Consider the following 12528-nt stretch of genomic DNA (forward strand, 5'->3'; position numbering starts at 1 on the left):
TGACAAGGACTCTCCTGACCAGAATGCTGATGGTCTCACCAAGGCCTTCCCCAGACTTAGTATGCAAACAGATCTCTCGTGACATCCCCCCCCCCCCCCCCCAAGAACCAGAAGAACCAGTTACAGAGGAGTGCCCCTTCATCAACCTGTATCACCACAGGCTGGAACAACAGAACTACATCCTTTTCCAGGGCTTTGATTACCTGTCATAATGCCCTGAAATGGTGCATTTACTACCCAAGGTCTTTTGCAATCTGAAAGTGCTGCTCCACTGCCTACCCAACCTTCACAACATCCTAGTCCATCCCTACGCCATTCCCAATCCCAACTGCTTGCCGCAAGGATCATACCCCTGTGGAAGACCCAGATGCAAGACCTGCCCAATCCACCCACCCAGAACTTCCTATTACAGTCCTGGCACTGGCTTACCCTACCCCATCAGAGGCTGGGCCACCTTTGAAAGCAGTCATGTCAGGTATCACTTTTGCTGCAATCACTTCACAACTTTTTATTTGGTATGACCACCAACCAGCTATCCTCCAGGATGAATGTCCACCACCAAACTGTGGCCAAGAGCAAACTAGACCAGCCTGTGGCACAATGTGCAGCTGAACATAACATGTTTGATTTCAATGGCTGGTTCACAGCCCAGGCCATCTGGATCCTCCCACCATCACCAGCTTTTCTGAACTGTGCAAATGGAGGTTTTCCTTACAACACATCCCCCCCCCCCCCCCATTCCTCCCCCCCTACTTCCCTGCCTCTCAGGCTGAAGACGTTGTGCCTGGTAGTCTTGTCATGCCTCTATCTAGTCCTTACAACCCCTGCCATGTAGCACTCTTCCCTCTCTCCACCAGTATCCAGCTGTCCCTTACTCTTCCCTGCCCCCTCCAGATTGCTGCTTTCATTCAACTTAACAGCTGCATTATGGTTTGAGCTGTCAGAGATGGCTGTTGTGTGCGCATGAGGTGTCCTTGCTTGTGTGAATGAATGTGTGTGTTTCAATATAATGGAAGGAAACATTCCACGTGGAAAATATTTATATATAAAAATGAGGTGACTTACCGAACAAAAGCGTTGGCAGGTCGATAGACACACAAACAAACACAAACATACACACAAAATTCAAGCTTTCGCAACAAACTGTTGCCTCATCAGGAAAGAGGGAAGAAGAGGGGAAGACGAAAGGAAGTGGGTTTTAAGGGAGAGGGTAAGGAGTCATTCCAATCCCGGGAGCGGAAAGACTTACCTTAGGGGGAAAAAAGGACAGGTATACACTTGTACACACGCACATATCCATCCACACATACAGACCTGTATGTGTGGATGGATATGTGTGTGTGTACGAGTGTATACCTGTCCTTTTTTCCCCCTAAGGTAAGTCTTTCCGCTCCCGGGATTGGAATGACTCCTTACCCTCTCCCTTAAAACCCACTTCCTTTCGTCTTCCCATCTCCTTCCCTCTTTCCTGATGAGGCAACAGTTTGTTGCGAAAGCTTGAATTTTGTGTGTATGTTTGTGTTTGTTTGTGTGTCTATCGACCTGCCAACGCTTTTGTTCGGTAAGTCACCTCATTTTTATATATAAATATTTTCAATGTGTGTGTTTCCTTTTATAAGAAGGATTTGGTCAAAAGCTAAATGTGTAACAGTCTTTTTGCTGTGCCTATGTACAACTCAAACTGCCATCTTTATGGGGAGTAACAATCTATCCTTTTCCTGACAGAGTTGATATTGTTACATATGCAATAATGTTCTGTCAAACATGGCAAAAAAGTGTTTCATGTAGTTAAGGCAATGTTTTTACAAGAACTCATGGTTGAATCAATTAAAATGATAACTTTAACCCAAAACATAATTGCAAAATATGCAACTTAACATGTTATTATTAATGATTTTTTGAGTGTTTCCTCAAAAAATTCTGCTACAAAGGATAGTAGAAGCAAGACAGACCTAAACTGATGTCAAATTTTAGCTATATAACTAGTGTTCCTTATCACCAGCTGTTGTCAGGCAATGAAGAAATAACTGTAGAACACAAGTTCTTTTGTGAGCTCCTCCTCAACTTTTACAAATAAATTTTGCCAATGCTTTGACTGCATAAGACCTGTTTGTTTGATGACAATAACAAAAAGTTCAGTATCTCAAAGTCAGAAATTTGAGTGTTTCTGCAAAAAATTAGATGGTTTCTCTCCACACACAGCATGTAACACATTGTGGATGGCAATAATATTTTATGAACAGACAATATGAGTGAGTTATGGTTTAAACAAGTCATTACACAGAGAATGACACAAAGTAAGTTACACAATCAAGATCCATAACATTTTAATCTAGGAACATACTATAGGGCTGTTTTCTAACAACAGAAAAGCATTTTTTTTAAATATCTTTGACAGCTCTCAATGTGAGAAAATAAACTTGTGTTTGGAGTGCTGAGAAGTATATGAAGCAGACATCTCAGTAAGAAACTGGGAGTAACAGATGCACCACATACATTGTAACAGCGCATGTATGAAAATGTAGCACCTCTTCTTCTTTCTTTTTTGTGCATTTGTCCCGCATCGATGCAAGGTTGGTTTGGTTATGAATAGATTTGGCATGGTGAATTTTGATGAGTGGCTGGATGCCCTTAGTGTTGCCACCCTATTACTTTCCAGAACAGAAGATGTGTACCCCAGCTGTCTGCACGTATTGTTATTCATGTGACAGTGAGAGCTTTCTAAATGTTTGCAAATCATGTAACTGAAGTGAGAGTTGAGTACCAGCCTGTTATATACCTAGTGGTATGTGGGAAACTGCCGAAGAACCACATTTAGATTGGCCAGCACACCAACCTTTGTTGTTAATCTGGCACGTAGCTACGATACGGAGGCAGCACACCTCCCTGTTGCTGAAGTGGCACTTTAATACGCACAGCTATCCAAGCAGGTCATTAAAGTATTACATCATGGAAAAAGTTATTTTTAAATACAGAAGTCCTAATGTATGTGCTGGGAAATGGTATGATACAAATTCTTCATAAAATATTCAGCTAGTAAATAAGTAGCACTTTTTTCAATTCAACTGAAAAGTTCGGCACAATGTCAAATATTACTTACCTGCGATAGGAGAAATCCAATCGGCCATGAACAGTCCTGACATGTTTGATCATATTACCTTGTGCATTACAAGAATAAGAACAATATGGACACTTGAATGGGCGCTTCTTTGTATGGATGACTTGATGGCGTTCTAAGTGGTGTTTGGTCTGAAAAGCTTTACTGCATGTGCTGCACTGATATGTTCGAGGGCCATGAACAGATTTCTGATGGACTGTAAGTCGTGCTGAACAGGCAAATGATGCACTACATTTGTCACACCTGAAACAGTTCAAATTATAAACCATTTACTCTGATACTGTGAGGGTACAGAAGACTATTTTTAAAATTTTCTGCCACCTATATCCTCTCAATATCAATACTGTATGAAGTTCAAACTTACAGCAAATTTCTATGCTTAATAAAACTCAATGGTCAAAACAAATTTACAAAAACTGTTTTCAATAAACATTGCAGCACAATATACCTTAACAGAGATACAAATGACATCCATAACACCACCACATTACACTTTTAGTGAGATGTTCTTTACAGAATTATTAATAATGAAAAAAAAAAAATGACTTAGCTCGCGTCTGTGCTTAAGAAAAGCATTTCACCAAGTATTAAAAGTAAATTAATGAATGCAAGATGTTAAACCTCTCCACAAAAAAAATGTATTATTTACTTACCCCCCCCCCCCCCCCCCCACGAACCATGGGCCTTGCCATTGGTGGGGAAGCTTGCAGGCCTCAGTGATACAGATAGCTGTACCATAGGTGCAGCCACAATGGAGGGGTATCTGTTGAGAGGCCAAACAAACGTGTGGTTCCTGAAGAGGGGCAGCAGCCTTTACAGTAGTTGCAGGGGCAACAGTCTGGATGATTGACTGATCTGACCTTGTAACACTAACCAAAATGACCTTGCTGTGCAGGTACTGCGAACGGCTGAAAGAAAGGGGAAACTGCAGCCGTAATTTTTCCTGATGGCATGCAGCTTTACTGTATAGTTAAATGACGATGGCATCCTCTTGGGTAAAATATTCCAGAGGTTAAATAGTTCCCCATTTGGATTTCTGGGCGGGGACTACTCAAGAGGACATTGTTATGAGGAGAAATGAAACTGGCATTCTACGGATCGAAGAGTGGAATGTCAGATCCCTTAATCGGGCAGGTAGCTTAGAAAATTTCAAAAGGGAAATGGATAGGTTAAAGTTAGATATAGTGGGAATTAGTGAAGTTCGGTGGCAGGAGGAACAAGACTTCTGGTCAGGAGAATACAGGGTTACAAATACAAAATCAAATAGGGGTAATGAAGGAGTAGGTTTAATAATGAATAGGAAAATAGGACTGCGGGTAAGCTACTACAAACAGCATAGTGAACGCATTATTGTGGCCAAGATAGATACGCAGCTCACGCCTACCACAGCAGTACAAGTTTATACGCCAACTAGCGCCGCAGATGACAAAGAGATTGATGAAATGTACGATGAGATAAAATTAATTATTCAGGTACTGAAGGGAGATGAAAATTTAATAGTCATGGGTGACGGGAACTCGATAGTAGGAAAAGGGTGAGAAGGAAATGTATTAGGTGAATGTGGAATGGGAGTAAGGAATAAAAGAGGAAGCCGCCTGGTAGAATTTTGCACAGAGCATAACTTAATCATAGCTAACACTTGATCAAGAATCATAAAAGAAGGATGTATACGTGGAAGAAGCCTGGAGATACTGGAAGGTCACAGATAGATTACATAATTGTAAGACAGAGATTCAGGAACCAGATTTTAAATTGTAAGACATTTCCAGGGGCAGATGTGGACTCTAACCACACACACTCTATTGGTTATGAACTGCAAAAAGGTGGAATCTGAGAAGATGGGATCTGGATAAACTGAAAGAACCAGAAGCTGTAGAGAGCTTCATGGAGGGCATTAGGGAACGATTGACAAGAATGGGGGAAAGAAATACAGTAGAAGAAGAATGGGTGGCTTTGAGAGATGAAATAGTGAAGGTAGCAGAGGATCAAGTAGGTAAAAAGACGAGGGCTAATAGAAATCCTTGGGTAACAGAAGAGATATTGAATTTAATTGAAGAAAGGAGAACATATAAAAATGCAGTAAATGAAGCAGGAAAAAAGGAATACAAACGTCTCGAAAATGAGATCGACAGGAAGTGCAAAATGGCTAAGCAGGGATGACTACAGGACAAATGTAAGGATGTAGAGGTGCATATCACTAGGGGTAAGATAGATACTGCCTATAGGAAAATTAAATAGACCTTTGGAGAAAAGAGAACCACTTGTATGAATATCAAGAGCTCAGATGGAAACTAAGTTCTAAGCAAAGAAGGGAAAGCAGAAAGGTGGAAGGAGTATATAGAGGGGTCTATACAAGGGTGATGTTCTTGAGGATAATATTATAGAAATGGAAGAGAATGTAGATAAAGATGAAATAGGACATATGATACTGCGTGAAGAGTTTGACAGAGCACTGAAAGACCTAAGTCAAAATAATGCCCCAGGAGTAGACAACATTCCAACATTCCATTAGAACTACTGACAGCCTTGGGAGAGCCAGGCCTAACAAAACTCTACCATCTAGTGAGCAAGATGTACGAGACAGGTGAAATACCCACAGACATCAAGAAGAATATAATAATTTCAATCCCAAAGAAAGCAGGTGTTGACAGATATGAACTATCAGTTTAATAAGCCATGGCGGCAAAATACTAACACAAATTCTTTACAGATGAATGGAAAAACTGGTAGGACCTGACCTTGGGGAAGATCAGTTTGGATTCTGTAGAAATGTTGGAACACGCAAGGCAATACTGATCCTATGACTTATCTTAGAAAATAGATTAAGGAAAGGCAAACCAACATTTCTGGCATTTGTAGACATAGAGAAAGCTTTTGACAATGTTGATTGGAATATGTTCTTTCAAATTCTGAAGGTGGAAGGGGTGAAATACAGGGAGCGAAAGGCTATTTACAATTTGTACAGAAACCAGATGGCAGTTATAAGAGTCGAGGGGCATGAAAGGGAAGCAGTTGTTGGGAAGGGAGTGAGACAGGGTTGTAGCCCATCCCCGATGTTATTCAATCGGTATATTGAACAAGCAGTAAAGGAAACAAAAGAAAAATTCAGAGTAGGTATTAAAATCCATGGAGAAGAAATAAAAACTTTGAAGTTCACCAATGACACTGTAATTCTGTCGGAAACAGCAAAGGACCTGGAAGAGCAGATGAACGGAATGGACAATATGTTGAAAGGAGGATATAAGATGAACATCACCAAAAGCAAACAAGGATAATGGAATGTAGTCAAATTAAACCAGGTGATGCTGGGGGAATTAGATTAGGAAATGAGACACTTAAAGTAGTAAAGGAGTTCTTCTATTTGGGGAGCAAAATAACTGATGATGGTCAAAGTAGAGAGGATATAAAATGTAGATTGGCAATGGCAAGGAAAGTGTTTCTGAAGAAGAGAAATTTGTTAACATTGAGAATAGATTTAAGTGTCAGGAAGTCGTTTCTGAAAGTATTTGTATGGAGTGTAGCCATGTATGGATGTGAAACATGGACGATAAATAGTTTAGACAAGAAGAGAATACAAGCTTTCGAAATGTGGTGCTACAGAAGAATGCTGAAGATTACATGGGTAGAGCACATAACTAACAAGGAGGTATTGAACAGAATTGGAGAGAAGAGAAATTTGTGGCACAACTTGACTAGAAGAAGGGATCGGTTGGTAGGGCATATTCTGAGGTATCAAGGGATCACCAGTTTAGTATTGGAGGGCAACGTGGAGGGTAAAAATCGTAGAGGGCGACCAAGAGACGAATACACTAAACAGATTCAGAAGGATGTAGGTTGCAGTAGGTACTGTGAGATGAAGAAGCTTGCGCAGGATAGAGGAGCATGGAGAGCTGCATCAAAGCAGTCTCTGGACTGAAGACCACAACAACAACATTTCACTTTTACGTGCAAAAAAGTTGACTACATATTTTATTTCTAAACATCATCTTACTGATTTTATGAGGCCCACCACAATTTCCTCTCTAGTAACAATCTCTTTCTATCAGAGTACCATTTAATATAATGGAAGGAAACATTCCACGTGGGAAAAATTATATATAAAAACAAAGATGAGGTGACTTACCGAACAAAAACGCTGGCAGGTCGATAGACACACAAACAAACACAAACATACACACAAAATTCAAGCTTTCGCAACAAATTGTTGCCTCATCAGGGAAGAGGGAAGGAGAGGGGAAGACGAAAGGAAGTGGGTTTTAAAGGAGAGGGTAAGGAGTCATTCCAATCCCGGGAGCGGAAAGACTTACCTTAGGGGGAAAAAAGGACAGGTATACACTCGCACACATGCACATATCCATCCACACATACAGACACAAGCAGACATATTTAAAGACAAAGAGTCTCTTTGACTCTTTGTCTTTAAATATGTCTGCTTGTGTCTGTATGTGTGGATGGATATGTGCGTGTGTGCGAGTGTATACCTGTCCTTTTTTCCCCCTAAGGTAAGTCTTTCCGCTCCCGGGATTGGAATGACTCCTTACCCTCTCCTTTAAAACCCACTTCCTTTCGTCTTCCCCTCTCCTTCCCTCTTCCCTGATGAGGCAACAATTTGTTGCGAAAGCTTGAATTTTGTGTGTATGTTTGTGTTTGTTTGTGTGTCTATCGACCTGCCAGCGTTTTTGTTCGGTAAGTCACCTCATCTTTGTTTTTAAAGAGTACCATTTAAACTCAATATCCTCAATATTTGTCCCATGTATTCCAATATCTGTCTTGCCCCAAAAATTTTTGCTGTCTTTAGATCCCAGTACTATAATGGAAGTTAACTCCTGATGTCTTATCACGTCTCAGGAGCATGCCCCTTCTTATAGTTAGTGTTTTAAAAATATTGCTTTCCTTGTTGATTCTGTGCAGAGTTCCTCATTTCTTGCATTATCAGATCACAAACATTTTAGTGTCCTCCTGTAACACCATGTCTAGAATGCTTAGGTTCTCTTCTTTTACCATTTCCTCACAGCCAAAATTTCATTTACATAGAACGCTATGCTCCAGTTGTACATTCTCACACATTTCTTTCTTAAATTATAGCCTAACTTTGATACATAAACGTCTTTTGGCCTCTGCTAGTCTGCTTCTTCCATCCTCTTTGCTTTGTCTATGATGTGTTATTTTACATCCAAGTTAACAGAATTTCTTCATTCATATACTATGAGCTGACCACTTTTGATTTTAGATTTGTTACTAAGGTCATCTCTGCTGCTTTTTAATAGTTTCATCTTTCTTTGTTTTACACTCCATCCATATTCTGTGTTCTGTAGATGCTCATTCCATCCAATAGGTTCTTTATTTCTTCTCTGGATTCAAAGAGAATAGAAACATCAACAGCAACATTTCTTGTCTTGCTTCTTCTGTACACAACTTGAACAGTTGTGGAGAAAGTTTATTATACCAGCTTATGACCTTTTAATCTAAACCTTTCTCTCTTGGTTCTCCATCTTTAAAATTGTTCTTGGTACTTCAATATATTGAACATTACTTGTTTTGCCTGTTCTAAGATTTTGAACATTTTGCACTGGCAAAGGCATTTTATATGTTGGCAAATCCTAAGTTTTGGTCAGCAACTTGGATGCATGAGGTATCAAGATTATGGTGTGATATTTCTCGCATTTAGCTGCTATTGCTATCTGTGAGTGATATTCTTCCCAAAGTCTGAGGGAATGTCTCTGCCTTACAGATTCCACACACTACCCTATATAACTATTTGCTTGCTACTTCCCATGATGCTTCTATAAATTCTGAAGGAATATTGTTTGATTGCAAATATTCCAATGACCTGTCAAGCTCTGAGTCTCTTACTGGGTCCTTACATCCCCCAAATTAACACCCATTTTGTTTCCCCTCACATCATCAGATAGTGATTCTCCTTTGCAGATGCTCTCAATGAACTCTCTCCATCTATGTGCTCTCTCCTCTGTGTTTAAGAATGGAATTACCTTTGCACTCTTAACATTGATGCCTTTGCTATTTAATTATTGAAAAGTTATTCTCAATTTTCTATATAGTTATTCTGTCCTTCAAAGGATCATTTCCTTTTAGATTTCTTAACATTTTCTTGTAGCTATTTTCCTTTAATTTCCATGCACTTTCTAGTGATTTCACTTTTAGGTGGCTTATATTGCTGTATTCCTGTCTTTGCCTGAACATTTTTCTAGTTCCTTCTCCACCTATCAATTAAATTCCCTCTTCTGTTATCTACAATTTCTTTGGAGCTACCCTCCTTATGCCTATATTTGTCTGTTTAACTTGCCCTTTTTAGGTAAGTCCATTACCCTTCAATTGAACTAACTACTATTATATTCATTATCACCATATTTATGGCCTGAGGCAAATTAAAACTCACATAATCACTCCTTATTACTTCAATACAGCACTTCTTTGTACACTGATTCTTCCTGAAGATTCTTTAAATTTCAGCATAGTCTTCAACATTACAAAATAGACCACAGTCTAAACCTGCAGCAGGACACAACTTAAATTTCATTATGCGAATTTTTAATTTCTTTCTCACCATGAAGTAATACAGCTGGTATCTTTCTGCATCTCCTGGCGTTTTCTAAGTAAGCCACCCCTCTTGTCAATTTTGAACATTGTAGTACTAGTTACAAGCACAATTTATTAGAGACCTTCAGGAGATTTCTCCTTTCTCTTTTCTACAGTCAAGACAATATTATCATGCAATTTCCATTCATCCTCCCTGATAACTTGTGGGTAGTCATGCTGATGTAAAAGGTGAAACAGTGTTTACATAGCAGCTGGTATACGACTTGTGTCATTTCACAGATGGCTCTCCCTTTGATAGTATGTGTTTTGCTAGTTACAAGGTTTGTATAGGTAGTGATAGGAAGATGCATAGGGCACATCATACAGCATGAATGGTAACACAGGTAGGAGTTATAGGGCAGGGAGATGGGTGCAGAAGGAGCATGGGAGCTGAGAATGATATTGTGGGGGTTGGAAGGGTGATGAAAAGCTATTCTAGGTGTGGTGGGCAATATGCCAGACAGAATGGACTTCACTTCATGGCATGATTTTAGGAAGTAGCTGATTAATACATTCAAGACCGGGCTAATACTGAGTGATGTACTCATAAGTTACTTTTTGGATCAATCATTAGTACCAGGATTGGATGTGATGCCCCAGGAAACCTGCTTTTAAACTAGACTGGTAGGGTAATTACATCCAGTGGAAACTGAGGTTAGACTGGTGGTGTGTTGCTGTAAAGAGACTGCATCTGAAGAAATATATTTGTCTTGACTAACATGGCTATATGGGAGGTAATGTTTGATATCGAAAGGATGGCAACTGTCAAAACGTGTTTGTTAGTATGTTTACTGTTAGCAGAAGGTGTGTTGCTAACCTTCGGTGAGAACGAAATCAACATCAAGTAAAGTGGCATGGGATTTGGAACAAGGTCATGTGAAATTTATATGGGAACATGTGTTTCAAGATTCCCAGAATTTTGAAAGGTCAGCCTCACCACGACTTCATATGGCAAAGATCACCAATGCACTGAAACCAAACCAGGGGCTGAAGGCTTATGCATCCCAAGAAAGCCCTCTACAATCGATCCAAAAAAATTTGGCACAGGAAGGAGCCATCCTGGTTCCCTGGGCTGTGCCCCTGGTCTAGTACAAAGTCTTCCTTCCTATGTTAAAGACACCAACTATTTCCTAGATCATCTGAAATCTGTGTGTGTCTCACTTACACCGTACACCTTGCTCATCACCTTTGATGCCACCTCCCTCTATACAAAACATTGTCCATGTACATGGTCAGTCTGCTGCTGGTCATTTCCTCAGTCAGCACCCACCTGATTCCATACCTATGACACCCTTTCTGCTCTCCTTAATCAACTTTATACTTACCAACAACTACTTTATCTTTGAGGGGCATACATACAAACAGATCAAAGGCACAAGAAGAGGAATCAGGATGGCTCCTTCCTATGCCAACCTTTTCATAGGTTGTTTGTATGGAGCTTTACTGGGATCCATAAGCCTTCAGCCTCTGGTTTGGTTTAGATACATTACTGATATCTTTTCCATATGGACTCATGGTGAGGTTGTCCTTTCAAAATTCTTGGAATCTCTAAATAAATTTCCCAATTACATTTCGCACGGTCCTGTTCCAAATCCCAAGTCACTTTCCTTGAAGTTCATCTCATACTCACTGAAGGTCACCTACACACTTCCGTTCATATTAAACCTGCTAATGAACAACATAACTTACATTCTGAGAGCTACCATCCTTTCCATGTCCAACATTCCCTTCCATAAAGCCTTGGCATTCGAGGCAGATGTATTTGTTCATATGTAGACTCTTTACAGCACTACACCACCATTCTCACCTCATTTTCCACCGGATCTAATTACCCCAGCAGCCTAGTTCAAAATCAGGTTTCCCGGGCCTTCATGTCCAATCCTGGTACAGCTGGTCAATCCAAAAAGCAACTTAGGAGTATACCACTCGTCACTCAGTATTAGCCTGGTCTTCAATGTACTAATCAGCTTCTTCGATGAGGCTATTACTTTCTAAAATCATGCTCTGATGAAATCCATTCTGCCTGAAATATTGCCTGTCACACCTAGAATAGCTTTTTATCACCCTCACAATCTGTGCAATACCCTTTTCTGAATCAGTGTTCCTTCTGCACACATTTCCCTACCCTGGAGCTCCTACCCATGTGACTGTCCCTGCTCTAAGGCTTGCTCTATGCACCCTCCTACCACCATTTATACCAAACCCGTAACCAACAAAACATGTACTAGCAAAGGGAGAACCATCTGTGAAATGACGTATGTCATGTACCAGTTGCTATAAAAATACTGTTCGGCCTTTTACATTGGCATGTCTACCACCAAGTTATCAGTTAAGATGTACTGGCTTAGGCAACCTGTTTCTCAGACCTATACAGATGGGAACTAGCACTACAACAGGTTCTCAGTTCTCGACACCCGTCTAGCCTTAATTTACGTTAATTTCTTTGGTCTCAGCATTTCTTCACAGTAATTACTCCTTCCTTCACTCTCTTTTAGTTTTCTATATCTTGTATTTTCTGACCTGTCTATTTTTACCACCTCCCTCCAATCTCTATTGACATGCAATGCACTTAGCTTTCTGCTCTTATGAACTCATGCACAATGTTTTGGCATAGTGTCTTTGCATAATACCCTATCTTCCACCTTTAAGCTCTCACATTTTCAAATCTTGTCCGGTGCAGTCTCCAACAATCAGTCTTTCCTCCTCAACCTTCCTGATAAGTCTCCCCGGACCTGGGGTTCTGGAAAGCTTTCCCAAACTCTACCCCTTTCCATAGATCTCATCAGTCCTTTTCCTTCACCAATCTTCCTTCC

At 40.2% G+C, this 12528-nt stretch overlaps 1 protein-coding gene across 3 annotated transcripts in view; it reads right to left on the reverse strand.

Moving 5' to 3' along the window:
- The window catches only part of LOC126412418 (zinc finger protein 836-like), a 167449-nt gene that overhangs the window by 37249 nt on the left and 117672 nt on the right, over positions 1 to 12528 (reverse strand). For all 3 annotated transcript variants that reach the window (XM_050082008.1, XM_050082007.1, XM_050082006.1), the window contains one exon: positions 3101 to 3361. In XM_050082008.1, the coding sequence (XP_049937965.1) occupies positions 3101 to 3361 (261 nt within the window). The remainder of the gene's footprint in view (positions 1 to 3100; positions 3362 to 12528) is intronic.

Source organism: Schistocerca serialis, chromosome 7 (assembly GCF_023864345.2).
Source record: "Schistocerca serialis cubense isolate TAMUIC-IGC-003099 chromosome 7, iqSchSeri2.2, whole genome shotgun sequence".
NCBI lineage: Eukaryota > Metazoa > Arthropoda > Insecta > Orthoptera > Acrididae > Schistocerca > Schistocerca serialis.